The sequence below is a fragment of the Pristiophorus japonicus genome, chromosome 8, assembly GCF_044704955.1.
Source record: "Pristiophorus japonicus isolate sPriJap1 chromosome 8, sPriJap1.hap1, whole genome shotgun sequence".
NCBI classification, from domain to species: Eukaryota; Metazoa; Chordata; class Chondrichthyes; family Pristiophoridae; genus Pristiophorus; species Pristiophorus japonicus.
In genome coordinates this window covers 29,923,409-29,951,277 of record NC_091984.1, presented here as the reverse complement: position 1 = coordinate 29,951,277, position 27,869 = coordinate 29,923,409, and the positions used below count along the sequence as shown (strand labels likewise).

General features: G+C 48.0%; 1 protein-coding gene across 1 annotated transcript in view; it reads right to left on the bottom strand.

The window, feature by feature from the left end:
• LOC139268459 (choline transporter-like protein 3) overlaps positions 1-27,869 on the bottom strand; it is a 112,016-nt gene that overhangs the window by 50,949 nt on the left and 33,198 nt on the right. The window contains exons 3-6 of the mRNA XM_070886635.1: positions 17,225-17,367; positions 15,328-15,464; positions 7,446-7,539; positions 5,619-5,785 (exon numbers count right to left, since the gene is read on the bottom strand). Coding sequence (XP_070742736.1) covers positions 5,619-5,785; positions 7,446-7,539; positions 15,328-15,464; positions 17,225-17,367 — 541 coding nt within the window. The remainder of the gene's footprint in view (positions 1-5,618; positions 5,786-7,445; positions 7,540-15,327; positions 15,465-17,224; positions 17,368-27,869) is intronic.

The following is a 27,869-nucleotide window of genomic DNA, read 5'->3' as shown; positions in this document are numbered from 1 at the left end:
CCTTAATTTCCCTTGTTAGCCACGGTTGAGCCACCTTCCCCGATTTATTTTTACTCCAGACAGGGATGTACAATTGTTGAAGTTCATCCATGTGATCTCTAAATGTTTGCCATTGCCTAACCACCATCAACCCTTTAAGTATCACTCGCCAGTCTATTCTAGCTAATTCACGTCTCATACCATCGAAGTTACCTTTCCTTAAGTTCAGGACCCTAGTCTCTGAAGTAACTGTCACTCCATCTTAATAAAGAATTCCACCATATTATGGTCACTCTTCCCCAAGGGGCCTCGCACAACAAGATTGCTAAGTAGTCCTTTCTCATTACACATCACCCAGTCTAGGATGGCCAGCTCTCTAGTTGGTTCCTTGACATATTGGTCTAGAAAACCATCCCTAATACACTCCAGGAAATCCTCCTCCACTGCATTGCTACCAGTTTGATTGGTTAGCCCAATCAATATGTAGATTAAAGTCACTCATGATAACTGCTGTACCTTTATTGCACGCATCCCTAATTTCTGCTGTCGGCAACCTCACTACTACTGTTTGGTGCTGGGGCTAATTGGTAGGAGCGCCACTTGGCCTGGATCAGTTAACTCAGCACAGCTCGGGCCTCAAACCTTTCGCGTCTGTGTGGTTTAACTAATCATTGGTTAAATTTGCTGAAACCTCCTGTTTTTAAATCTAGGCTGATACTCCAGTGCAGTGCCGAGGGAGTGCTGCACTGTCGGAGGTGCTGTCTTTCAGCTGAGACGTTAAACCAAGACCCCATCTGCCCTCTCAGGTGGACGTAAAAGATCCCACGGCACTATTTCGAAGAAGAGCAGGGGAGTTATCCCCGCTGTCCTGGCCAATATTTATCCTTCAATCAACATAACAAAAAAACTGATTATCTGGTCATTATCACATTGCTGTTTGTGAGAGTTTGCTGTGCGCAAATTGGCTGCCGTGTTTCCCACATTACAACAGTGACTGCACTCCAAAAGTACTTCATTAAAATGCTTGGAGACATCCGTTGGTCGTGAAAATACATTTTCCCACATTTACCCCATGCCTACTTCTTTTGCTAAAATTGATGAATGACAAAATATATCCCCCTTTCTTTTTAAATCAAATATCACATCTATTCAGATTAAATACCGCAGCATATAGTGATAAAGGCTTCTCATACTACAATAGGTTAGCCAAACGAGAGTGTTTCTAAAGGAAGAGAAAGACTTGCATTTATACAGCACCTTTCACGACTACCGGATGTCTCAAAGCGTTTTGGAGTGTAGTCACTGTTGTAACATGGGAAAGGCGGCAGCCAACTTGCGCACAGCAAACTCTCACAAACAGCAATGTGATAATGACCAGATAATCTGTTTTTTTGTTATGTTGATTGAGGGGTAAATATTGGCCAGGACAGCGGGGATAACTCCCCTGCTCTTCTTCGAAATAGTGCCGTGGAATCTTTTATGTCCACCTGAGAGAGCAGACTGGGTCTCGGTTTAACGTCTCAGCCGAAAGACGGCACCTCCGACAGTGCAGCACTCCCTCAGCACTGCACTGGAGTATCAGCCTAGATTTAAAAACAGGAGATTTCAGCAAATTTAACCAATGATTAGTTAAACCACACAGACGCGAAAGCTTTGAGACCCAAGCTGTGCTGAGTTAACTGATCCAGGCCAAGTGGCGTTCCTACCAATTAGCCTCAGCACCTCTGGGCCAAAGACTTCCACTGGACGTTCATGTTTGGAAGCTTTTTGGTGAGGACAGAAATAATAGCTGGTTAAATAACCAGCCGAGACACGGTCTCCAGGCTCATACATGAACAATGGTCACGAGCAATGTGATGGAGACCAACTGATTCCTGGGGTACATGATGCTAATTGATCAGAGACAATTTGCAACTCTGTGTAAATAACAAACCATCGTGGTCATTTATTTTTTTCCAAAATATCTGAGAGAGAAAAATCTCATTAAAGTCTAATAAAATCTCACTGAAGTCAAATTAAGTTTTTTTTGGTACATGTATTGTGTTATTAACGTGATAGATGTCAAGTGTTGGGGAATGGAAAATCTCCCACCGTTAGTCTCACTATCAAGCAGGTACAGCACAGGCAAAATGTTCTCTCTACTCTGCCACAAAATGATATTGCAACGCTAACTTTAGAAGACCATCTTTATTATACACATCTCTACAATCCCAGTTCCCCAAAGAAAAATTGAAGACTTGCATTTATATAGCACCCTTCAGGACCACCAGACATCCTAAAGCGCTTTACAGCCAATTACAGCCAGTACATTTGAAGACCTGTTGTAATGTAGTCAATGTGGCAGCCAATTTGCGCACACCAAGCTCCCAGAAACAGCAATGTGATAATGACCAGATAATCTGTTTTTTAGTGATGTTGATTGAGGGATAAATATTGGTCAGGATACGAGGGATAACTTCCCTGCTCTTCTTTGGATTAGTGCCATGGGATCTTTTATGTCCACCTGAGAGAGCAGAGAGGGCCTCAGTTTCACATCTCATCCGAAAGACAGCACCTCCGACAGTGTAGCGCTCCCTCACTGCAGTGTCAGCCTAGATTTTTGTGCTCAAGTCTCTGGAGTGGGTCTTGAACCTACAACCTTCTGACTCAGAGGCAAAAGTGCTACACTGCGCCACATCAGTCAACCTTTCGGCCTCTCTGAGGAAAATCCATTTTGTGTTTGTTTGTTGCTGAATTACAGTTTCATGATGTAGGTCCATGTCCACTAGAAATTGGGTGTAGACTCACTGGGGGGAAATTTTAAACTCTCATCACTGGCCAAATTGAGGTCAATGGAAAAGAAAATCGGGAGGGATAAAACAGGCGGCCAATTCGCTATCACTTATATTCTGCCTGGCCAAAAAGTTAAAATGACCCCCATTAAGGCATTAATGTGTTAAGGCGCTGTATCAGGAGCGTTCAAACTACGACCCGAAGTCCAGGTGACCCCCTTCTATTTGTGTCACTGAGCGGTTAATCCCCATTTGAATTTCATTGGGCCAGAGGTTTGCAAAGGGCTGTTCTTTGGACTGCTGTCTCAATGCTGGCCAAATCAACAACAACTTGCATTTATATAGCATTTTAATCTAGTAAAACATCCCAAGGTGCTTCACAGGAGTGTAATCAGACAAACATAATTGACACCGAGAGAAAGAAGGAGCCATTAGCACAGGTGACCAATATCTTGGTTAAAGAGGTAGGTTATTAAGGAGCATCTCAAAGGAGGAGAGGGGGAGCGGTTTCGGGAGTAATCCTACTAGCAACGCCTAGATCTGCTAGTGTCAGCAACTCGAGACATATGGAAATTAATAGGATCATTGATGTAAACTTAATACTTTATCTGTGAGGGTCCAGAAAGAAAAAGCTAGGCCACTCCTGCACTGGGTAAATACAAATTTTATCACCTAATTTCAGTCATGACCTATGTAGCCAGCAGAGGGAGCAGATTTTCATCTGATCAGTCTAGGCTGGATTCAGAGTCAACTCTCCAAGGTGAAAACGCAGTGCCACAGCCCACTGCATCACCCAGTGTCACAGCCCACTGCATCACCCAGTGTCACAGCCCACTGCATCACCCAGTGTCACAGCCCACAGCATCACCCAGTGCCACAGCCCACTGCATCACCCAGTGTCACAGCCCACTGTATCACCCAGTGCCACAGCCCTCTGCATCACCCAGTGCCACAGCCCACTGCATCACCCAGTGTCACAGCCCACTGTATCACCCAGTGCCACAGCCCTCTGCATCACCCAGTGCCACAGCCCTCTGCATCACCCAGTGCCACAGCCCACTGTATCACCCAGTGCCACAGCCCACTGCATCACACAGTGCTACAGCCCACTGCATCACCCAGTGCCACAGCCCACTGCATCACCCAGTGCCACAGCCCACTGCATCACCCAGTGCCACAGCCCACAGCATCACCCAGTGCCACAGCCCACTGCATCACCCAGTGCCATAGCCCACTTTATCACCCAGTGCCACAGCCCACTGCATCACCCAGTGCCACAGCCCACAGCATCACCCAGTGTCACGGCCCACTGTATCACCCAGTGCCACAGCCCACTGCATCACCCAGTGCCACGACCAACTATACCATCCAGTGACACAGCCTACAGCATCACCCAATGCCATGACCCACTGCATCACCCAGTGCCACAGCCCACTGTACCACCCAGTAACCACCCAGTGCCACGACCCACTGCGCCATCCAGTGACACGACCCACTGCATCATCCAGTGCCATGGCCCACTGCATCACCCAGTGCCATGGCCCACTGCATCACCCAGTGCCACAGCCCACTGTATCACCCAGTGCCACAGCCCACTGCATCACCCAGTGCCACAGCCCACTGTATCACGCAGTGTCACAGCCCACTGCATCACCCAGTGCCACAGCCCACTGTACCACATCCAACTGCATCACGCAGTGCCACAGTCCACTGCATCACCCAGTGCCACAGCCCACTGCATCACCCAGTGCCACAGTCCACTGCATCACCCAGTGCCACAGCCCACTGCATCACCCAGTGCCACAGCCCACTGCATCATGCAGTGCCACAGTCCACTGCATCACCCAGTGCCACAGCCCACTGTATCACCCAGTGCCACAGCCCATTGCATCACCCAGTGCCACAGCCCACTGTATCACCCTGTGCCACGACCAACTGTACCACCCAGTGCCACAACCCACTGTGCCATCCAGTGCCATGATCCACTGCATCACCCAGTGCCACAACCCACTGTACCACCCAGTGCCACAGCCCACTGTACCACCCAGTGCCACAACCCACTGTACCACCCCCAGTGCCATGACCCACTGTACCACCCAGTGCCACGACCCACTGTGCCATCCAGTGCCATGACCCACTGCATCACCCAGCACCACGACTCACTGGATCACCCAGTGCCACAACCCACTGCATCACCCAATGCCACGACCCACTGTGCCATCCAGTGCCATGACCCACTGCATCACCCAGTGCCACGACCCACTGCATCACCCAGTGCCACGACCCACTGCATCACCCAGTGCCACAACCCACTGTACCACCCAGTGCCATGACCCACTGCATCACCCAGTGCCACGACCCACTGCATCACCCAGTGCCACGACCCACTGTACCACCCAGTGCCACGACCCACTGCATCACCCATTGCCACGACCCACTGTACCATCCAGTGCCACGACCCACTGTACCATCCAGTGCCACGACCCACTGCAACACCCAGTGTCACAGCCCACTGTACCACCCAGTGCCACTGCACCTTTCACATAATCTTTGAAATTGCAGCAAATTTGTACCATAAAAGGTAAAAAATAAAAGTTTTGCACAGTAATTTTTGCTAGTTCTATACATTTCCTTGCTTCCTCATTAGACAGCTGATTAGAATGCAATACATGACAACAGAAGCTAAATGGTCTCAACAATTATTACATCACTGTCACAATTATTGGTTAGTCACTATATACAGGATATATTTATCACAGCTTTCCCTGCCCTCTTCACGTTTGCATCCTGGAATGCACAAATGATAATCTTCTACAAAGCTACAGAGGTTACGCATGAATCCAGTTCCGAGCAGAGAACAATCTTTACCTACTGCAAAACAGCAGAGTCCTATAACGTATTCTTTGCTCGCCATGATGCCACCGATGATGCGTTGGAAGAAGTCGCTCTCGACCACGTTAATAAGGACAGTGAGAAAGTGGGAGTAGCAGGCAGGGCTCTGAGGAACACAGCGATTGAAGAGCGGGAAGGACTTGCTAAAATAACAAAACAGTTTAAATGTAAATAACACACACTCACTATATAAGAAGTCATCACTATGTCATCATCATCATAGGCAGTCCCTCGGAATCGAGGAAGACTTGCTTCCACTCCTGAAGTGAGTTCTTTGGTGGCTGAACAGTCCAATACTAGAACCACAGACTCTGTCACAGGTGGGACAGATTGTCGTTGAGAGAAGGATTGGGTGGGACGGGTTTGCCGCATGCTCCTGCTGCTGTCTGCGCTTGATTTCTGCATGCTCTCAGCTTTGAGACTTGAAGTGCTCAACGCCCTCCCGGATGCACTTCCTCCACTTAGGGCAGTCTTTTGCCAGGGACTCCCAGGTGTCAGTGGGGATGTCGCACTTTATCAGGGAGGCTTTGAGGGTGTCCTTGTAACGTTTCCGCTGCCCACCTTTGGCTCATTTGCCATGAAGGAGCTCCGCGTGGAGCACTTGCTTTGGGAGTCTCGTGTCGGGCATGCGAACTATGTGGCCTGCCCAGCAGAGCTGATCGAGTGTGGTCAGTGCTTCAATGCTGGGGATGTTAGCCTGGACGAGGACGCTGATGTTAGTGCATCTGACCTCCCAGGGGATTTGCAGGATCTTGCGGAGACATCATTGGTAATATATCTCCAGTGACTTGAGGTGTCTACTGTACATGGTCCATACCCCTGAGCCATACTATGTAAAGAAAGAACAAATTTGCATTTATAAAGAGCCTTTCATGACTTCAGGATGTCCCAAAATGCTTCGCAATCAGTAAAGTATTTGATTTGGTGTAATTACTATTGGTTATGTGGGCAAATGCAGGAGCCAATTTGTGCACAGCAAGATCCCACAACCAGCAGTGAGATAAGTGACTGTTTTAGTGGTGTTGGTTGAGGGATAAATATTGGCCAGGACAATAGTTCTATGGGAGCCTTCACATTCACCTGAGGCATGGTCTCAGCTTAACATCACATCCAAAAGATGGCACCTCCGACAGTGCAGCATTCCCTCAGTGCTGCACTGGAATGTCAGCCTAGATTTACATGCCCAATTCTCTGGAGTAGGACCTGAACCAACAACCTTCTGACACAGAGGCAAGCGTGCTACCCAATGAGCCATGGCAGACATCAAAAGACAACAATGCTTATTTTCTAGAAATGTATTCAACTTCTGTTTCAAAATAAATTCAGATGATACATGCAAGCCAATTCAGTGACCACAAGCTGCGGATGTGTGTTCATGCCGGTGGATCCCTGTTTGCAAACGCACTATTCTCATGAATGCGCACTTAACATTTTTGTAGAATAATAGTTCAACTCTGCCACCTCAACATAAATCAGAACCTCCAGTGCAAGCTCAGCTTTCTCGGGCATTTATTGAACAAAATGTCAATGGAGTCACACGCAGGCTGCAATTTCATTCCAAGACCTCAGTGCAAATGATGGATGAAAACATATTACAAGAGGAGACCATTGACTCCCAATAATTGGACACAGCTCTTAATTACAGGTATATCAAATGGCACAAGATAAAAGGACTAATCATAGAGGAATGTACCAAGAATATCAAAGTACAACTAAATTCACTGGGCTTGTCTAGGCAGGATGTGGTTCTACGAAGAGTAAACAAACCCCGGTTAGGAACAATAAACGGCTGAACAAACTCACCTTGGAGGGACAGGTAACTCGGGGCAGAGACGAGCTGCTTTTGAAGGTTGTGTATAGTCAGAAATGTTTAAACTGTACACACATAAATAGGAACCTAAACAGCAAAACAAATATCAGTTTAATCATGTCTGAACTCAAAAATTGGGACGAGGAACTCGGTTTAAGAAGCAGTCTTTAAATATTTGATTGATTAAATCTGTAAAGTGGAAGAATAAAACATAATGGTAAAACATCTCGTTTCCACATGCCCTTGGCAGAACTCTGCAGTCCAATACCACTCAATTAATTATACAATGAATCACAAATAACATTGACAAATCGACATACCTTCAGGAACCCCCAGAAATCAAGTAGACACGCACATATTTATCAGATCACAAACCCTCTCAGCTTATTTCCTGTGAAGTTTGAAATAACTCACTTTGAAGTAACAGGATGAATAAAACGTGATTACATTCTATATTAAATACTGCAGGGAAATGGCACACATTAAATACGGAATACATACGGCTCGCCACCATCAATTATTTTTGGTAGGGGTGGAGAAGGACATTTGTTGTCTGAAGAGAAGCAGAGTGTAGCCACACCACAACACTCTGCATAGAATGGGGCTCCTTTATGAATTCTTTCAAAGAGCTCTCTTCAACTCAGATTTTGAAGACACTGAAACAGATGCATGTAGAAAGCACAACTGACTGGATCTGTTCAAATCTATTTAAAACCTGACTTTCAAGTGCTCTCCTTTTACCTGTTGAGATTTTAACGCTCTTTGGGCCCGAAATTTATCGACATACCGCCCAAAAGTGCGATTTTGGTGAAAAAAACGCCGACGGAATATTCATCATTGACATACCACCGAGCAGTATGCACACCGTCCGCCATGCAGGACCACCCACATACCAACCAAAAAGTCCGATTTTCATGGCATACTGCCGACATACCCACCAGAGCTGCATACAGTCCTTGAAAAGGTGGGTTTACGCGATGGTAAGTGGGCGGGAATGGGCGGAGTGCTCAGAGCTGCCATTTTGAAATCAGGAACAGTCAGCTAAAGCAGCACCTCTGTATTTCTGAGTTAAACAGTGACTTTACAGTGGGATTTACAGTGGAAAGGTATTTTTATTGGTACTGAGTAAATTATTAAGATTAAAAGCATTTTAGTTATATTTTTTTCATTGAAAAATGTTCTGGAGATTTAAAAAGAATGGGGCCTGTACTATCTCAGCCTGTTTGGCTGACTACCTGTCTAATGGAGGATCCAGATGTGAGAAGGTTTATTGAGCAGAATTATCAGGGTAATAGAGGAGGTCGCAGACTGATGAGGAGGAGGAGGCCTTACCCACAAAGGATTTTCAGGGAGAAGGGTTCATACTTGGACCTGACCGATCGACAGTGCGTTCGAAGGATGCGCTTCTGAAACAAGGTGATCAATAAGATTTACCAGCTCATTAAGGCAGCCCTGCAGCCCAGTACCACCAACATTACTACACTCGCTGTTGAGGTGAAGGTGTCTGCAGCATTTTCCTTTTATGCATGCGGCTCTTTTCAGGCATCAGCTGGGGACATATGCTGCATTTCTCAGGACGTTATTCATCGCTGCATTCGACAGGTAACCGAAGCACTGTATGCACACCGGATGGAATTTATAAACTTCCCATTGACCAGGGAGGCACAGTGACAGGGCTTTGGGATCTGCACGCATTGCCGGCTTCTCCAAGGTGCAGGGTGCTGTTGACTGTACCCATGCTGCCCTGCGAGCACCATTACAGGAGGCAGAGGTGTACTGAAACCGTACGGGATTCCACTCCCTCAACGTGCAGCTCATATGTGACCATACACAGTGGATAATGGCAGTGAATGCCTACTTTCCAGGGATCATCCATGATGTGCACATCTTGCGTGAGAGCACTGTGTCTGACCTGTTGGAAGTCTGAGCCACAGGGTAAATGCTGGATGCTGGGGGATAAAGGGTACGGCCTCACCACCTGGCTCTTGACTCCACCCCTGCACATCCCTCAGACAGAAGCCGTACAACGATATAATAAGAGCCATATAGCCACAGGTAATATTATCGAAAAGACAATTGGAGTGCTGAAGCAGCACTTTCGATGCTTGGACCACTCGGGAGGCAGGCTGCAATACTACCCTGAGCAGGTTGCTCAGTTCACAGTGGTGTGCTGCATGTTGCTTAATTTGCCAATCATGCGGGGACAGGAATTGCCGCAGGGGACTGCGGGACCACCTGAGGCGACAGAGGAGGAAGAAGAAGAAAACGAGGGGGAGGGGGAGGATGAGGTGGAACTTCCAGATGAACTCATGGGACCCCCCCCAACACCACAGCGGAGGGCATGCGGAACGTATGCCACTGCAAAATACAGTAGACACCTCAAATTGCTGGAGAAATATTACCAACGATGTCTCCACAAGATCCTGCAAATCCCCTGGGAGGACAAACTCACCAACAATAGTGTCCTCGATCAGGCCAACATCCCCAGCATCGGAGCACTGACCACACTCGACCAGCTCCGTTGGGTGGGCCACATTGTTCGCATGCCTGACGCAAGACTCCCAAAGCAAGTACTCTACTCGGAACTCCTACACGGCAAGCGAGCCCCAGGTGGGCAGAGGAAACGTTTCAAGGGCACCCTCAAAGCCTCCTTGATAAAATGCAACACCTGGGAATCCCTGGCCAAATACCACCCTAAATGGAGGAAGAGCATCCGGGAGGGTGCTGAGCATCTCGAGTCCCGTCGCCAAGAGCATGCAGAAAACAAGCGCAGACAGCGGAAGGAGCGTGCGGAAAACCAGGCTCCCCACCCACCCTTTCCTTCAACCACTGTCTATCCCACCTGTGACAGAGACTGTAATTCCCGTATTGGACTGTTCAGTCACCTAAGAACTCACTTTTAGAGTGGAAGCAGGTCTTCCTTGATTTCGAGGGACAGCCTATGATGATGATGGTGGTACGTCAGCAGCTTATAAATGAACGCTTTGCTTGAATGTGGACGGCTGCGTTTTGGGACCCTGATGACTGTTACCCCAAAAGTTTGACACTGTACAAGAGTGCTTAAATTCAATTCAAACGTTTATGTAAAAATGTAAAAAATATACAATTTTAAAACTTTATAAAACTTATAACTATAAAACAACTGTAACAACTTGAACAACTTTAACAAAACTTTAACAACTTGAATAAACTTTTAAAATTCAAACTTCAATTATTAAATGAACAAGTACAACAAAAGACCCTTTACTGTCCTCGACCACGACCTCAACTGCATGCTACACCACCCTTGGGACTATTCCCCTCTTTCTTACTCCCGCCCTTCCCTTTCCCATTGCCCGAGCCCGGATCTCCCCGTTGTGGTACCAAGCTGGCATGCAGCACCGCACCCAGAGAGCTATTGCTGTCGTTGGAGGTGAGACATTGCAGGTGCAATGAATGGGGCCTCAGGAGAAGCTCGTGATGTGGAAGGCACGGCTTCAGGGCTGGAAGATGCGGTCAGCTCCCCACCCTCAAGTGTCGACCTGACGACTTTGGCACAGGGCGAGGGGGGTGATTCCGCGCCATGTCCCGATCCCGTCGATTGCCACATGGCATCGACGGCTTCGGCAGTTTGCTCCATCGCGGTGATTAGATGCAACATATCCTCCGACTGTCGTTCTGATAGAGCCGCGATGATTGTGGCTGTGGCCTTGAGCAGTTCTTGACCTAAGTCGACGCTGGCCTATGACAGACGCACCATGTCCTGGTACACGCCTACAGCAACCGACCTTTTCTGCAACAACCTCCGTCGTTGCGGCAAAGGCGCTGCAACACTAGGGGTGCCTTGCTGCGACGGCCTGGTCCCGCAGAATCAGACAAGCCATGGGGGAATCCGCTAAATACAGACTCCGTGGTGGAGGATGTTCCAGTTGGCCCACATGGAACTGGTGTGTCCTCCTTCGTCTCCACCCCACCTCCACCGGCTCCAGAATCTGCTGCTCTTCCTCTTCATCTCTGCCAGTGGTGAAGTTGGGAGAGGGCTGGGTGACGCCAGAGGTGGAGGCAGTGGTTCTGTCGCCTGGTCTCTCTGTGTCGGTCTGGTCTGAATCGTCAGAGTCTGGAAGTACAAAACAACATTTAAAAATGCTTGACACCAGGGGAGGGGTCAGGGTTACATTAGTACATAGTACAGTGACTTATCGCCCTCTTACTTCAATGTCCATCACTGCTGCAGTACTGCATTACAAATCACAGACAGACAATATCTGTATGCATTGCATTAAATGCCCCAAACATTGCAGTACATCATGAGGCCAACATTACAGTTACATTACATGATATGACATGACAGCAATGTAGACCGGGGATTGTACTGAACTTACCATGCTGTGTGAGTCATCATCATCATCATCATAGGTAGTCCCTCAGAATCGAGGAAGACTTGCTTCCACTCTTAAAATGAGTCCTTGGGCCCAATTTTCGCCATGACTTGCATCAATTTTTTTTTGGAGTAAGTTGTTTTTTCTGGCGTAAGTTAAAAAATGCCATTTTCCCCCAAAATTTGCTCCAGAGTAAGTCAGTTAGGTACGATTTTTTTTACTTCAGTTTTTTTTTCCAAAAGGGGGCGTTCCCAGACACTTACAGTTTTGGCCATTTAAGCCACTTTGGCCAGCTAAAACTTACTCCAAATCGACTTAGGTCAGCGTATGTGGCCAGCTCTGAAAAACATTGCGGGCAGTTAAGAATTCGGTGCAGGAGAGTACATTTAAAGCACCAAGACTTACAAAGCACTAAACAAAGCACAAAAAGTAATAAGCAATCAATCAATAATAAAAATTAGAAGTCCTACCTTTGTGCCAGAATCAAGATTTAAAAAAAAAGTCTCCCCCCACCCCCCCCCATCAAAACACTCTTTCTCCCTCCCCTCCCCCTACCCCAACCAAAACTCTCCTCCTCCCCCCCCACCCCACAGTCAAAACTCTCAAGCACAACCATCAATAAATAAAAAATAAAACTGAAGTCCTACCTCGGCCCGGGAACTCAGCGGGCCGGCCGGTGTGGGAGGCCATTCGGCCGGGGATAGAGTGCTGCGAAGATCAGGGCATCCCTTCGGCTGGGGATAGGGGCTGCGAGCATCAGGTCCTGCTCACAGCCCACAGGACACGTTGGGAGGGCAGGAGCATGCGCGCAGACTTCACTGCGCATGCGCGCAGCTGCCGGCAGTGTTTTCTGCGCTGGGCTGTTGCCCCGCTCCCCACTTCACTATCTACACCACGCTGGAACACCGGAGACTCGGCAGAGCGGGCAGGATGGGGCCCCTTTTTTTCGGCGGCGTTTCCAGCGCACAAAAGTGCGCCGAAAAAAGGGGTTGGGAAAAATTGGGCCCCCAAAGGTGGCTGAACAGTCCAATACGAGAACCACAGTCTGTCACAGGTGGGACAGATGGTCGTTGAGGGTGTGAGTGGGTCAGCTCCAAATGCCGGTGGTAACAAAGCTGCTATCACCAACCAGGGACAGGGCACGGATCTCTATTTCAGTCAATGGCTCTTGGGTCGTGGGTCCTCCCCACGTACACCGCGGATCGGCTGCTATTGCAGATGTCTTCTTTTGCAGAAAGTGAAGTAAATGTAAGTAAAAACCTTCAATCCATTTAACATTGCAGGCACACACACCACACATTAAAACACTGCGTTGATCGTTAAGATAAATATCACCCGTGTGACACTGAACCTACATTTACATGGTACATGGCACATGGGGGGGGGTTGCATAAATAAAATCATTACTTACTCTTGCTACCCTCACCAGGTTGTTCCACCTCTTACTGCACCTTTCCCCGGTGCGTACCATGGTACTTGTGGAGGACACAGCCTCCCCGATCTCGTCCCGTATTTTGTTGTACTCCTTTGTGGGGGCTTTCCACGACCATCCTTTGTTAGCTCGGAGTACCTCTCTGTAATATTCTCGAGAAGGGCAGGTAACTCTGTCTCCTCGAAGGCGGACGCCCTCAACCTCCTGTCCTCGATGTTCCTGCGCTTCGACTTTTTTTTGAGCATTTCCATTATATTTCTGTCGTTATGATTTTTGATTTGTAAAATAGGTTATATTATTGTTCAAACTGTATAATTATTATGTTATGAATATTTTTTAACTCTGCAATCTGTTATTAAACCAACTGACCCTCGAATACTTTGCTGCTCCTTCTTATTCTCTCTCCCTCGACTTCAACTCACTGCGCATGCGTGGGTGACCCCCTGACCCCCGAAATCACGGGTAAAAACTTCTCTGAAAATAAGGGGGAAAAAAAATCGCGCATGCGCAGTTCAGTGCCGCACCGTCCATCGACAATAAAGTCGATCCAGATTGACTACAATGTAACCTGCCACCCGCTGCACACTGCCGGAAAAAAATCAACCAAAATTGCGCTATTCGGTCTCGCCGATATGCCGGCGGTTTGAAACGACGCACCACCGGCATACCACCAAGAAATGGGCGGACCTTATGCAATGACCAATTTCGAGCCCTTTATGTTTCCTTTTACTGATTTAAAAAACAAAATCCATCTTTCTTTTGACTCTTTCTACAACAGAAATACTCCACAAGCACAATTACTATAGTAAGAGCAGCTGCTGCAGTCCCCCAATGCTCACCAGAGTGTGGCGTTGTATCGTTACAGTCTGATTTTCAGTCACGAGTTGGTGAAACACACAGTACATTTATGTGTCGTTGTGCTACCAGCTGGTTGAACAGGGTACTACAAGACAAACCAATCTGTATCCAGGTTAAAGATCAAGTACCATAGCCAATAGAACAACAAATATTACTGGGCAAAGCAGCGTCTACGTAGTGAATGCAAAGGTGTGAAATGTGTAAGTATTTTGAAGCAATGTGAGCGCCTCACTTTTAAACGGCACTTGGATCACTTGGTAAACAGATCACAATTCAAGAGATCACTTCACTCTCTTCAGAGTGCGTCAGGTCTGTAATTTCCTATTTCTTTACTACTGACAACTAATTCACAGATATCCTCCTCGTCCCTCCCCGTACCGTGACTCAATGAGAAGGTTCACCACCACCGTCTTAAGGGAAACTAGGGAAGGGCAATAAATGCCGGCCATACCAGCGGCACCCACATTCGGAAAATGAATAATAAAAAACGACATCAATCACGACTGGTGAGGTTGATGATAATACAGACGCTGAACACCAGGGTATCAGGCTGTGACATCTTCCGGAGAATAGTTCAGTGGATGGAATGTTGACCAACAAGCTTGAAAAGGCTTTTCAACCCGACCCAAAGAAACAGGGGAGGGATTGTCATTCTTTCATTTGGTTGGGTTGGGTTTCTCTGCTGGAGGATGCTTAAAGGTTCAGGACTGGTTTACATTCCAGACGTCACAATTTTATAAACCGGGCGATCACATCACATGGGAATTGTAACAGCTACTGCACACAGCATGGGCTATTTTATATTGTGAAATGGATGACACGCACTATAAATGTTTTTCATGAAGAAAATATTAAATTAGATTGCCTGAGGAAAACAAGCAGCCTTCCAATGAGCTACCTTTAATAATGAATATATATTGAAAACATTTTTTGTTGGCTTTCGATAGTTTATTTTCCTAAACTTCACACAAGCATATCAGGACTTTACCCAGAGAGTGGTGAGAATGTGGAACTCGCTACCACAGGGAGTGTTGGAGGCGAATAGCATTGATGGATTTAAGGGGAGGCTAGAGAAGTACATGAGGGGTAAGGAATAGAAGGATGTCAACGGGGTGAGATGAATTAAATAGAGTGGGAGGAGGCGCGTGTGGAGCATAACCAGACAGTTGGGCCGAATGCCCCGTTTCTGTGCTGTAAATCGAGGTAATTCAAAGTAACTGTACTTACCATTGTACTGTGCAAAATGTTTGAGCTCGTCGAGTCCATTCAGTTGCTCTTGAGGACAGTCAGATACACAAATAGACAATGAATTTATTTTATGGTTCTTGATCTCCATATTGCAGATGTTCAGAAAGAAGACGTATCTATTTGGAAACAAAATACCATGTTAACCTGTGAAAAGTAGGTACTTTTAAGATTAAAGTCTAGCCCAGAACTAGCTTCTCGTCAATGAGTGCACTTGTGAGCAACGCTGCTCGTTGAGTCTAACAATCGGTTTCATTGACCCAAATACACGCTTGTTGTCAGGAGCAGGGCATCATGTCCACCACCTGCACCCACAAGTCAAACACTGCCCAGGTCTTTGCACGAGCTCCTCACAGTGGACATGGCTGATCTTCTCTGGCACCTCTCATTCCCCATGTGCAATCGCAGAAGGTTGGAAGGCAACTGGAACACGGGAGACATCAAAGCTGATCCTGATCTTGTCGGCCCCGCCCCCAACAAGGGGAGGGGGTGTTCACGGGCATCAGCTGGGGGCCGGACTACAGCGGCCCTTTTAACATCTCGGCTGGGACCAGCTAACTCAGTGCAGACCAGCAGTGGAACCCAGGGCTTTGCTGCTTTGCCAGCTGAGTCATCGGGGGACTCAAGACACTGATCGGTCAACGATGTGAAACGCTAACTCGGTTTCTCTCCCCACCGATGCTGCCTGACCCGCTGAGTATTTCCAGCATTTTCAGTTTTTATTTCAGATTTCCAGCACCCGCTTTAGGACTGAAGTCTTTGTCACTTTAGTGCAACAACTCACTGCAGACGAAACAAATGCATTCTCAGCATGTCTCAAGGAATTCACATTTTGTTATCTTCCCTATTTCATGACAAGAGCAAAGCGTTCCATCTCACAGACATCCTTTCCTGGAAAAGTCACACAACTTCAAATGTGTTCCCCTTCCCCACTCCACCTCAACCTTGTGTTCTCCCAATTTTCTTCCTGCTCAGCCTCCCCACTAAAGTACTGTGACATGTTTTTTCTGTTAGTGCGGAGCACTATAGAAATTCCAGTTATTACATTAATGGATCTTGAATTAAAATCTCTTCATCCCTGCTCCCCCAAACCACCCACTCATTCCGAGCTGTGGGTGGTAATTATTCAACCCAGAAACAAAGCAGTCATCATCAATAACACTGCGAATATCGGCAACTCTCTGGAAATGACATTAAAACTGATCCCGCAGGCTTCGATCGTGAAAAACGTTGTTTTAAGGAATGATCAGAAAGGCAGAGTACATCAGTTTCAACTAAAGCGTCAGCTTGGCTCAGTGGCAGCACTCTCACCTCGGAGTGGGATGGTTGTAGGTTCAAGGCCCACTGCAGAACGTGAACATATAATCTAGCTGATAATACAGTGCAGTACTAAGGAAGTGCTGCACTGTCAGAGTGAGACGTTGAACCGAGCTGCAACTGCTTGTTCAAGTGGATGCAAATAATCCCGTGACACTATGTGAAGAAGAGTGACCTGGCCAACACTTATCCCTCAACCAATACCATTAAAAACAGATGAACTGATCATTTATCTCACTTGTCGTTTGCCTTGTTTGCCTACATAACAAAAGTAATTGCACTTCAGAAATACTTAATTGATGGTAAAGCCATTTGGGACACTCGGAGATCACCGCCTCTGAATCCCTGCTGGATTCCCTTCGGCAGTGGGCAAGGAATCTCCCAGAATTGGTGCAGGTTTTTCCCATGGAGAAACAGTGAAGTTTGAGCTGCTTGATTGGCCAGCTAGTCCTTTCCTATCCATCTTTTTCGTATGTTCGTAAAACGCGATGTTTCAGAAAGGTTAACTCGACAGTATACACACAATATGTACAGACTGGTAAATCTTTTAAAAGATACCCACTTTCTGCTGGTCATGTCTTGTCCGGACAGTGAGGCCCCCTTAATTGGAGAGTTTTTCTTTCCACAAATGTTTCCGTAACTGTCGTGGCCAAAGATGAGTCTTTCTGCCGATCCGACGGTCAGAGCATAGCCAGCTATAAAGACCTGGGTGGAGAGATGACACAACCAGTCCGCTGTCAGTAAAGAGGAAAACAATCGTTGTTTGACAGCCACTTGGAGCTCCAAATAATATTTTAAAATTAAATTTAATATAATTCACCCTATACAGGTGCAGCATCAAAAATCTGGAGTTCTAGAATCCGGAATGTTCCGGAATCCGGACTGATTGGTGGAAAGGTAATCCGGAATCCGTAAAATGTTCTGGAATCCGGACCTGCTGACCTCGGGCCTCGCGCCGCTCGCCCCCTGCTGCCCTTACCTCTGGGCCTCCTCGTCGGCCCGCCCGAACACACGCTCCACGGCAGGACCCCGTCCGAACACCTTCTCCACGGCGGGGCCCCGCCTGAATACCACCTCCACGGCGTCGGGGCTCTGCCCAACGACCTCATCGGCGGGGCCGGATGGCCCGAACAGCTCCTCGGCAGGACCCCCCCCGCACCTTTTTCTGGCATTCCAAACACCGGAAATACCCGAACCTGGGCTCGGATATTTCCGGATTCGTGATGTCAGAAAGTCGGCCGAAAGTCCAGAAAAGCCCGGAATCTGGAACGGCCTTGATCCTGAGGGTTCCGGATTCTCAACGCTGCACCTGCACCATTTATTTTATCCCTTCCTTTACACTGCCCCTTTGTCATCTTCTGCAACAGAAACTCCCCTCTCCCCACAGCCCTAAACAGGGTGGGGTCCAGGGCACTGATGCTACCCTTTCCAACGAAGACAGGAAGTTTTTATTGTTGCAGATCACAAGAACATTCAATCAGAATTTTGTCAAAATGGTCTCAACACAACAGGAAATATTTATTTGCACTTCAATCAGAACTCCAACATTACTCACCACTTGCCTGGATAAGTCCCGCTCCAACAACACTCAAGAAGCTTCCAGGACAAAGCAGCCCACTTGATTGGCACTCCATCCACCACCTTCAACATTCACCCCCTCGACCACCAGTGTACCGTGGCTGCAGTGTGTACATCTACAAGATGCACTGCAGCAACTCACCACGGCTTCTTCAACAGCACTTCCCAAACCTGCGACCTCTACCACTTCATCATCATCATCATCGGCAGTTCTTCGAAATCGAGGAAGACTTGCTTCCACTCTAAAAGTGAGTTCTTGGGTGACTGAACAGTCCAATACAGGAAATTACAGTCTCCGTCACAGATGGAACAAACAGTCGTTGAAGGAAAGGGTGGGTGGGGAGTCTGGTTTGCTGCACGCTCCTTCCACTGCCTGCAGTTGTCCTCCGCATGCTCTTGGCAATGAGACTTGAGGTGCCCAGCGCCCTCGTGGATGCTCTTCCTCCACTTAGGGTGGTCTTGCACCAGGGATTCCCAGGTATCAATGGAGATGTTGCACTTTATCCATGACGACATGCAAGTCATGATCCTGACCAACGGATCCATCATAGACCCAATTCATGTCTGGACCGGGGTCAAGCAGGGCTACGTCATCGCGCCAACACTCTTCTTGATCTTCCTAGCTGCGATGCTCCATTTCACACTCAACAAGCTCCCCACTGGAGTGGGACTAAACTATAGAACTAATGGGAATCTGTTCAACCTTCGTCGCCTCCAGGCTAGATCCAAGGTCATCCCATCATCTGTCACCAAACTACAGTACGCGGATGATGCTTGCGTCTGTACACACAGAGGCTGGACTCCAAGCCATCGTCAACACCTTCACCGAGGCATAAGAAAGCATGGGCCGAACACTAAACATCCGTAAAACAAAGGTCCTCCACCAACCTGACCCCGCCACACAGCACTGGCCCCCAGTCATCTACCACTTAGAAGGACAAGGGCAGCAGGCACATGGGAATGCCACCATCTGCAAGTTCCCCTTCAAGTCACACACTCTCTGGACTTCGAAATATATCACTGCTCCTTCATCGTCACTGGGTAAAAGTCCAGGAATTCCCTACCTAACTTCACCACACGGACTGTAGCGGTTCAAGAAAGCGGCTCACTTCTCAAGGGCAGTTAGGAATGGGCAATAAATGCTGGCCTTGCCACCGACTCCCACAGCCCATGAATGAATTTTAAAAAGCAGCTTTTACTTTCCAAAGCAAATGTTGTAAAATAGCATTTTTCAGTTCTTGCTTTACACGACACACTGCTTGGAGTGTTAGAGCCATTTTGACCAGTGTTTTTATCCAGTCTCTTAAAAGGAAAGGACCATTTGAGTCCAATCTGTACCCCGAATCTCATAGCTCTGTAGCTTCTGCTCTACCCCCCTTCCCTGATGTTCATATCCTCCTCCTGCAGCCTCAATCAGGTCGCGTTTTCTCACCACACAACTTCACCTTGACCCACTGCTAGTTGACATGGCCAATGTCTCACTTTAATAAAGCTGTACTTTTTCGCTCTTTAAAACTCCCATCACTACTCTCCCTCCCCTGATTCCTCTGCACTTCAACTATCACCTTATCTGAAACTTGCCTTTCCAAGCTCCTCCAAAGTGTTAGTCATACCCATCGCCATGCCCACCTTTCTCATCATTCCCTGTTTGAAGCTTTTCAGTCTGGTTTTTGCCGTGCCCACAATATTGGGCCACAATTTACTGCAGCTGGCGAACAAACAGCGCTCACCAGTTGTTAGATTTGATCTTAAATTTGTCCATTAAATTTCCAGAAGCTTTTGGAAGTTGGAGATGGAAATGGCACGGTATCCTCTACAGGGCATCTGGGATCTGTGTGAATAGGAGAATCAACTGTGCATCTCCTTAACCAGATTGAAACACTGTTAATGATCAGCACAGAATATGACCCAGGGAGTGCAAGCTAATTCAATATCAAATCATGTAGAGAAAGCAAAATAAAAGAGTGGGAAAGAAAGATTGGATTGAGAGAGAGTGAACAAAGAAAAAGTAAAAAAAAATCTCCAACAATTAAAAGCTAAGGAATGAGACTCCACTCTTGTAAAAGTTAATTTTCAGTGCCAGAGGTTGTTTGGTAGTAATTAAAACTTATCACACTGTTAAAAATGGCACTTAGATTGGAATGGACAAGCCCCAACTTTCTGTGGCGAGTTTAGTCCGTATCTATAGGGAACCAGATGGCGAAATACCATTTTCATGCAGCTTATGGAAGAGTGGCGCATCTCGGACAGCAACTTCCAGATTTGTTGCTGTCTGATTTGCACATAAATAAGCCTCACCTTTATGTTTATAGAGTAAATTCTGGTCCATTGAGATGGTCCTGCTCAAAGTCACCAACGTCATCCTTTGTGACCATGACTGTGGTGCTCTATCCTTACCTCGTTCTTCTCAGCCTCTACAAACTATTCCATCATCCTCATCTTTTCTCTAAAGCCCACCTCCAGGGCACTGCCCTCGCTTCGTTCCATCCTTGTATTTCCTAATGCATCCGGCATCCGTACATCTCCTGCTATTGGTTCTTCTTCCCTCCCACTCCACTGCAAGGTCACCTCAGGCATGCATCGAGGTTCTGTCCTCGGCCCCCTTCTTCTTCTCCTCATCTACATGCTGCTCCTCGACATTATCTGTCGGTAGGATATCAGCATCCTATGTATGCTGACAACACCCAGCTCTACCTTTCCGTCCCTGCCCTTAACCACAATCACTACTGTGCTGTCTGACATCACATCATGGATGAACGCTCTTCAACTCAACAAGGGCAAGACGGAAGTCCTCAGTTCACTTTTGCACTCTGCTTCCATCCTCCCCACTGGATACTCGCTCAGGCTGAACTGACAGTTCACAAATTTGGTGTCCTGCTTGACTCGAGCCCAGCTTCAAACCCGTCTGATTCACTGTTGATATCCACTGCTGCAATGACACCCATCTCTGCGCCAAGCGTACTTTTGTCACTTCCTGATTTGACTATTCTGAAGTTCACCCTTCATAAACTACAACTCGTCCAAAGCTCTGCTGCCAGCAGTCAACCCACACTAAGGCCCTCTCCCCCATCACTCTGTTCCCAGCAACTCCCATTAGGTCCCCATTGCCCAACACATTGAATTAAAAATCCTTAATCTCCACGATAAGTCATTTCACAGCCTCACCCCTCCCTATCTCCGTAATTCCATTTTTCCAGTGGGAAGTTTCATCATAGCATTCCACAGACATAACTTCCCACAAGCAGCTGTAAAAACTTTTGCAAACCACAGAATTTGAGTGTAAATCTCAAGCATTGGCAACACATGAAGAATGATCCTAGACTATTGCATCTTTTAAGAGAAGAGAAACATTTGAAGCAAAAAAAGATACAGGACTGTGGGGAGGTAGCGGGGTAATAGGATTAGTTTGGGATTGCTCCGGCAAAGAGATGACACAGACACCATCGGCCAAATGGTCTCCTTCTCTATTGTGAGCTTCTCCAGATCAACTGGACTCACAGGTTTTATTGTGTTCCGAACACAGATGAGACTGCACACAGGGAGGTTAAAGTAACAGTGACCTCAGTCTTTATTAAGACACTCCAGAGTGAGGAACAGGCTTTAGGGGCCGGCTTATATACAGTGCTCCCAAAGGATGCTGGGATCCCTTGGGACTTCAGGGGATGCGCTTCCTGGTGGTGGAACATGGGAGTGCATGCTTTACAGATACACATCACTCCCCCCCTCCCCCCCCACCCCACCCCCCCCAAAGTCAAAGTGAAAACTATTTACAAGGTGAGGCGGTCGGGAGCCTTTCTTTCCCTGGTGGACCGCCTCGGTACAAATGTCTGTTCTGGTGTGTTGGCTGTGCCCTCGCTGGGCTGGCGTGTAGTTGGCCCTGCAGGGCTGCTGGGTGAGCCTGGCCTTGCTGGGCTGTTGGGCGTGATGGGTTCAATTTCCTGGTCCAGGGTGGTGTCATTGATCCTTTGGGTGTGTGTTGTGGGCTCGAAAAAGGTGGTGTCTGCTGTGGGTTGTTCAGGGCAGTCTGTGAACCGCAGCCTCGTTTGGTCCAGATGCTTTCTGAAAATCTGTCCATTGTCTAGTTTGACTACAAACTCCCTATTCCCTTCTTTAACTATCACCGTGCCCGCGATCCACTTGGGACCATGTCCATAGTTTAGCACATTCACAGGGTCAATCAGATCAATTTCCCGTGACACAGTGGCGTGACCATCATTTACATTTTGTTGCTGCCGCCTGCTCTCTACCTGATCATGCAGGTTGGGGTGAACCAGCGAGAGTCTGGTTTTAAGTGTCCTTTTCATGAATAGCTCAGCCGGGGGCACCCCTGTGAGTGAGTAGGGTCTCGTGCGGTAGCTGAGCAGTACTCGGGACAGGCGGGTTTGGAGTGAGCCTTCTGTGACTCGTTTAAGACTCTGTTTGATCGTTTGCACTGCCCGCCCATTGGAGGCTGGTTTAAATGGGGCCGAGGTGACATGTTTGATTCTATTGCAGGTCATGAATTCTTTAAATTCGGCACTGGTGAAACATGGCCCGTTATCACTGACCAGTATGTCAGGCAGGCCGTGAGTGGCAAACATGGCCCTCAGGCTTTCAATGGTGGCGGTGGCGGTGCTTCCCGACATTATTTCACATTCAATCCATTTTGAAAAAGCATCCACCACCACCAGGAACATTTTACCGAGAAACGGGCCCGCATAGTCGACATGGATCCTTGACCATGGTCTGGAGGGCCAGGACCACAAACTTAGTGGCGCCTCTCTGGGCACGTTGCTCAACTGAGCACACACGCTGCATTGCCGTACACAGGACTCTAAGTCAGAGTCGATACCGGGCCACCACACGTGGGATCTGGCTATCGCTTTCATCATTACTATACCCGGGTGTGTGCTGTGGAGATCTGAGATGAACGTCTCCCTGCTCTTTTTGGGTAGCACTACGCGGTTACCCCACAACAGGCAGTCTGCCTGAATGGACAGCTCGTTCTTTCGCTGCTGGAACGGCTTGATTAGCTCTTGCATTTCAACAGGGATGCTGACCCAGCTCCCATGCTGTAAACAGTTTTTTACTAGGGACAGCAGAGGATCTTGGCTGGTCCAAGTCCTAATCTGGTGGGCCGTGACAGGTGATTTATCATTTTCAAATGCTTCCATGACCATCAACAAGTTTGCCAGCTGTGCCATTTCCACCCCCATGGTTGGCAATGGTAGCCGACTGAGAGCATCTGCACAGTTCTCGGTGCCTGACCTGTGGCGGATGGTATAGTTATACGCTGATAGCGCGATTGCCCACCTTTGTATGCGGGCTGAGGCATTAGTATTTATCCCCTTGTTTTCAGCGAACAGGGATATGAGGGGCTTGTGATTGGTTTCCAGCTCAAATTTGAGGCCAAACAGGTACTGATGCATTTTCTTTACCCTGAACACACACGCTAATGCCTCTTTCTCAATCATGCTGTAGGCCCTCTCGGCCTTAGACAAGTTCCTGGAGGCCACATTGGTGAGGCCACACCTGGAGTATTGTGTACAGTTTTGGTCTCCTAACCTGAGGAAGGACATTCTTGCTATTGAGGGAGTGCAGCGAAGGTTCACCAGACTGATTCCCGGGATGGCGGGACTGACCTATCAAGAAAGACTGGATCAACTGGGCTTGTATTCACTGGAGTTCAGAAGAATGAGAGGGGACCTCATAGAAACATATAAAATTCTGACGGGGTTAGACAGGTTAGATGCAGGAAGAATGTTCCCAATGTTGGGGAAGTCCAGAACCAGGGGTCACAGTCTAAGGATAAGGGGTAAGCCATTTAGGACCGAGATGCGGAGGAACTTCTTCACCCAGAGAGTGGTGAACCTGTGGAATTCTCTACCACAGAAAGTTGTTGAGGCCAATTCACTAAATATATTCAAAAAGGAGTTAGATGAGGTCCTTACTGCTAGGGGGATCAAGGGGTATGGCGAGAAAGCAGGAATGGGGTACTGAAGTTGAATGTTCAGCCATGAACTCATTGAATGGCGGTGCAGGCTAGAAGGGCCGAATGGCCTACTCCTGCACCTATTTTCTATGTTTCTATGTTTCATAGGCGACAGGTTGCAACTTCCCCGCGATGTTAGCTTGTTGTAATACACACCCGACTCCGTACGACGACGCATCACATGCTAGCACAAGTCTTTTACATGGGTTGTACAATACAAGCAGCTTGTTGGAGCATAAAATGTATCTGGCTTTCTCAAAAGCAATTACTTGGTTTTATCCCCATACCCAGTTCTCACCTTTACGCAATAACACATGTAGGGGCTCTAAGAGGGTGCTTAACCCCGGTAGGAAGTTACCAAAATAGTTGGGGAGTCCCAGGAACGACCGCAGCTCCGTGACGTTCTGTGGCCTGGGCGCGTTCCTGATAGCCTCTGTCTTGGTGTCTGTGGGCCGAATGCCATCCGCCGCGATCTTTCTCCCCAAAAACTCCACTTCTGTTGCCATGAAGACGCATTTCGACCTCTTCAGCCGCAGCCCTACACGATCCAGTCGCTGGAGGACCTCCTCCAGGTTTTGTAGGTGCTCGACGGCATCCCGACCCGTGACCAATATGACGTCCTGAAAAACCACCGTGCGTGGTACCGACTTGAGCAGGCTCTCCATGTTTGTCTGGAAGATCGCTGCAGCCGACCGAATTCCAAACGGGCATCTGTAGTCGATGAACAGTCCCTTGTGCGTGTTGATGCTGGTGAGGCCCTTCGAAGACTCCTCCAGCTCCTTTGTCATGTAGGCCGAAGTCAGGTCGAGTTTGGTAAACGTCTTGCCTCCTGCCAGCGTCGCAAATAGGTCACCTGCCTTAGGTAGCGGGTATTGGTCCTGTAGCGAGAAACTATTAATAGTTACTTTATAATCGCCGCAAATCCTGACCGTGCCATCACTATTGGAGTACTGGAACAATCGGGCTGGCCCACTCGCTGAATTCCACTGAGGAGATGATGCCCTTGCGTTGCAGCCTGTCCAGCTTGATTTCCACTCTCTCCCTCAGCATGTGAGGTAACGCTCGCGCCTTGTGATGAATGGGTCGTCCGCACCTTCGCAACGGAAAAGTTTCCAATGCCTGGCTCAAAAAGGGAAGGAAATTTGTTCAGAACCTGGGTACATGAGGCCTCATCGACATGTGATAGCGCTCGGATGTCATCCCAGTTCTAGCGGATTTTTCCCAGCCAGCTCCTTCCAAACAGTGTGGGACAATCGCCCGGGACAATCCAGAGTGGCAGTTCGTGCACCGTGCCCTCGTGGGTGACCTTGACCATGGCACTGCCCAGGACAGTGATGAGCTCTTTGGTGTACACTCTCAGTTTCGTGTGGATGGGGCTCAGGGCTGGTCTGAGTGTCTTGTTGCACCTCAGTATCTCAAACATCTTTTTACTCATGATGGATTGGCTCGCGCCAGTGTGCAGTTCCATGGTTTCGGGTAAGCCATTCAATTTTACATTCAGCATTAAAGGTGGACATTTCATCGAAAATGTGTGCACCTCATGTACTTCAGCATCTGCCTCCTCTCTCTGAGGCTCGAAATTGTTTTGATCCACCATGGACCGATCTTCCTCTGCCACATGGTGGTTAGCAGGTTTTGCAGAGCTTGCAGTTCGTCTGCAAGCTCGTTGGAGGTGCCCATTTGTTCCACAGCTCTTGCAAACTTACCCTTTAAAGCGGCATGAATAGGCTGAATGGAAGCCTCCACAACGCCAACAAGGTGTGAATTGCCTTGCATTCTTCCTTTGTTGGGGACTCCGAGTATTCTGGGTCACCTGAGGCCTGCTGGCAGTTGCAGACTCTTGGTTTCTGCCCTGTACATTTCTACTCGCAAACACAGTTCCAGGTAATTTATGAACATTGCTAGCAGTTGTGTGCTGAGAGATTTGTTTGGTGTTATCACTGGTGGATATAAACGCCTGTGCTATCGCAATGGCCTTACTGAGGGTCGGTGTCTCAACAGTCAAAAGTTTTTGTAGGATGGTCTCGTGGCCAATGCCCAGTACAAAAAAATCTCTGACCATCTGCTCCAGGTAGCCATCAAAGTCACATTGTCCTGCAAGTCGTCTTAGCTCGGCGATGTAGCTCGCCACTTCCTGACCTTCAGATCGCTGGCACGTGTAGAACAGATACCTCGCCATCAGCACGCTCTCCCTCAGGTTAAGATGCTCCCAAACCAGTGTACACAGCTCCTCATATGACTTATCTGTGGGTTTCACTGGAGCCAGAAGATTCTTCATGAGGCTGTAGGTCGGTACCCTGCAGACCATGAGGAGGACCGCTCTCCTTTTTGCAGCGCTTCCTTCTCCGTCCAGCTCGTAGGCTATAAAGTACTAGTCTAGCCGTTCGACATAGGCTTCCCAGTCCTCACCCTCCGAGAACTTCTCCAGGATGCCCACAGCTTGCTGCATCTTTGTGTTGGATTCGTATACTCGTCGCCAGTTATTGTGTTCCTAACACAGATGAGACTGCACACAGGGAGGTTAAAGTAACAGTGACCTCAGTCTTTATTAAGACACTCCAGAGTGAGGAACAGGCCTTAGGGGCCGGCTTATATACAGTGCTCCCAAGGGATGCTGGGATCCCTTGGGACTTCAGGGGATCCGCTCCCTGGTGGCGGAACATGGGAGTGCATGCTTTACAGATACACAACAGGTTTAATGGCACTGCACATCATATCGATGCACAAAGCCCCAACTATGATCAGAAAATTGAAAGGACTTGAATTAATAGAGCCTTTCACATCCTCAGGACAATCCGAAGTGCTTTCCAACCGGTGAATTAATTTTTTAAAAGTCTATTTACTGTTATGTAAACAAAGACGGCAGCCAATCCGTGCCCTGCAAGGCCCCACAAAGAGCAACCGCGATAAATGCGCAGGCACTCTGTTTTTGGCGGTGTTTTTTGAGGGAGAAATATTGTCCAGGACTCGCTGCTCCTGAAATGTGAGAATTTGTGGACGAGAAGCCAGCTTCTGCCAGCCTGTGGTGGACCAAGAATTGGCAACTCTCGCAATTGATTCACGAGCGCGGCTGTTGCAAAAGTTTTAATTGCTCCTGGTTTACACATCAAAATGATTGAGCTGTGCTTAAATTTCCTCAATGAAGCTCGAGACTCAAGACTTGTTAATAGGCCATGACTGTTCGCTGGGCCGCACATCATATCAGCACAAACCCAACAAAAGGCTCAGAACCATAGCCAACTTCACTCAACAATAGCACAGTTTAACAAGTGTGAAAAGATGATAGAAGCATAGTTATCAAAGAAATTTGGACAAAATGACCCAAAATTTTCAGCAGTGAGTTTTTAGGGCGGGGTGGGGGGTGGGGAGCGGTTGCGGGGGCAGAAAGAGGCATTTACTTCCATCGCCGTAGGTATGGGGATGTACGTGCAAGTGTGTGGTGGAAAATAACTGTGGTGCCTTAACGTACAACCAGGGAGCTGTATCATAAAACTGCAAAATGTTGCCACTGCAGTTCAGTGATCGGTTGCTTTCAGGAAATGTCTTTCAAAATGCCCGTCCCCAATGCTCTTTCCAGTGCTGCATTCCAGGGATGCTCACCCATCCCTTGCACCCAGCACTGCTAGAGTGCAAATCGAGGGAAGTATGTGCTTTTGCC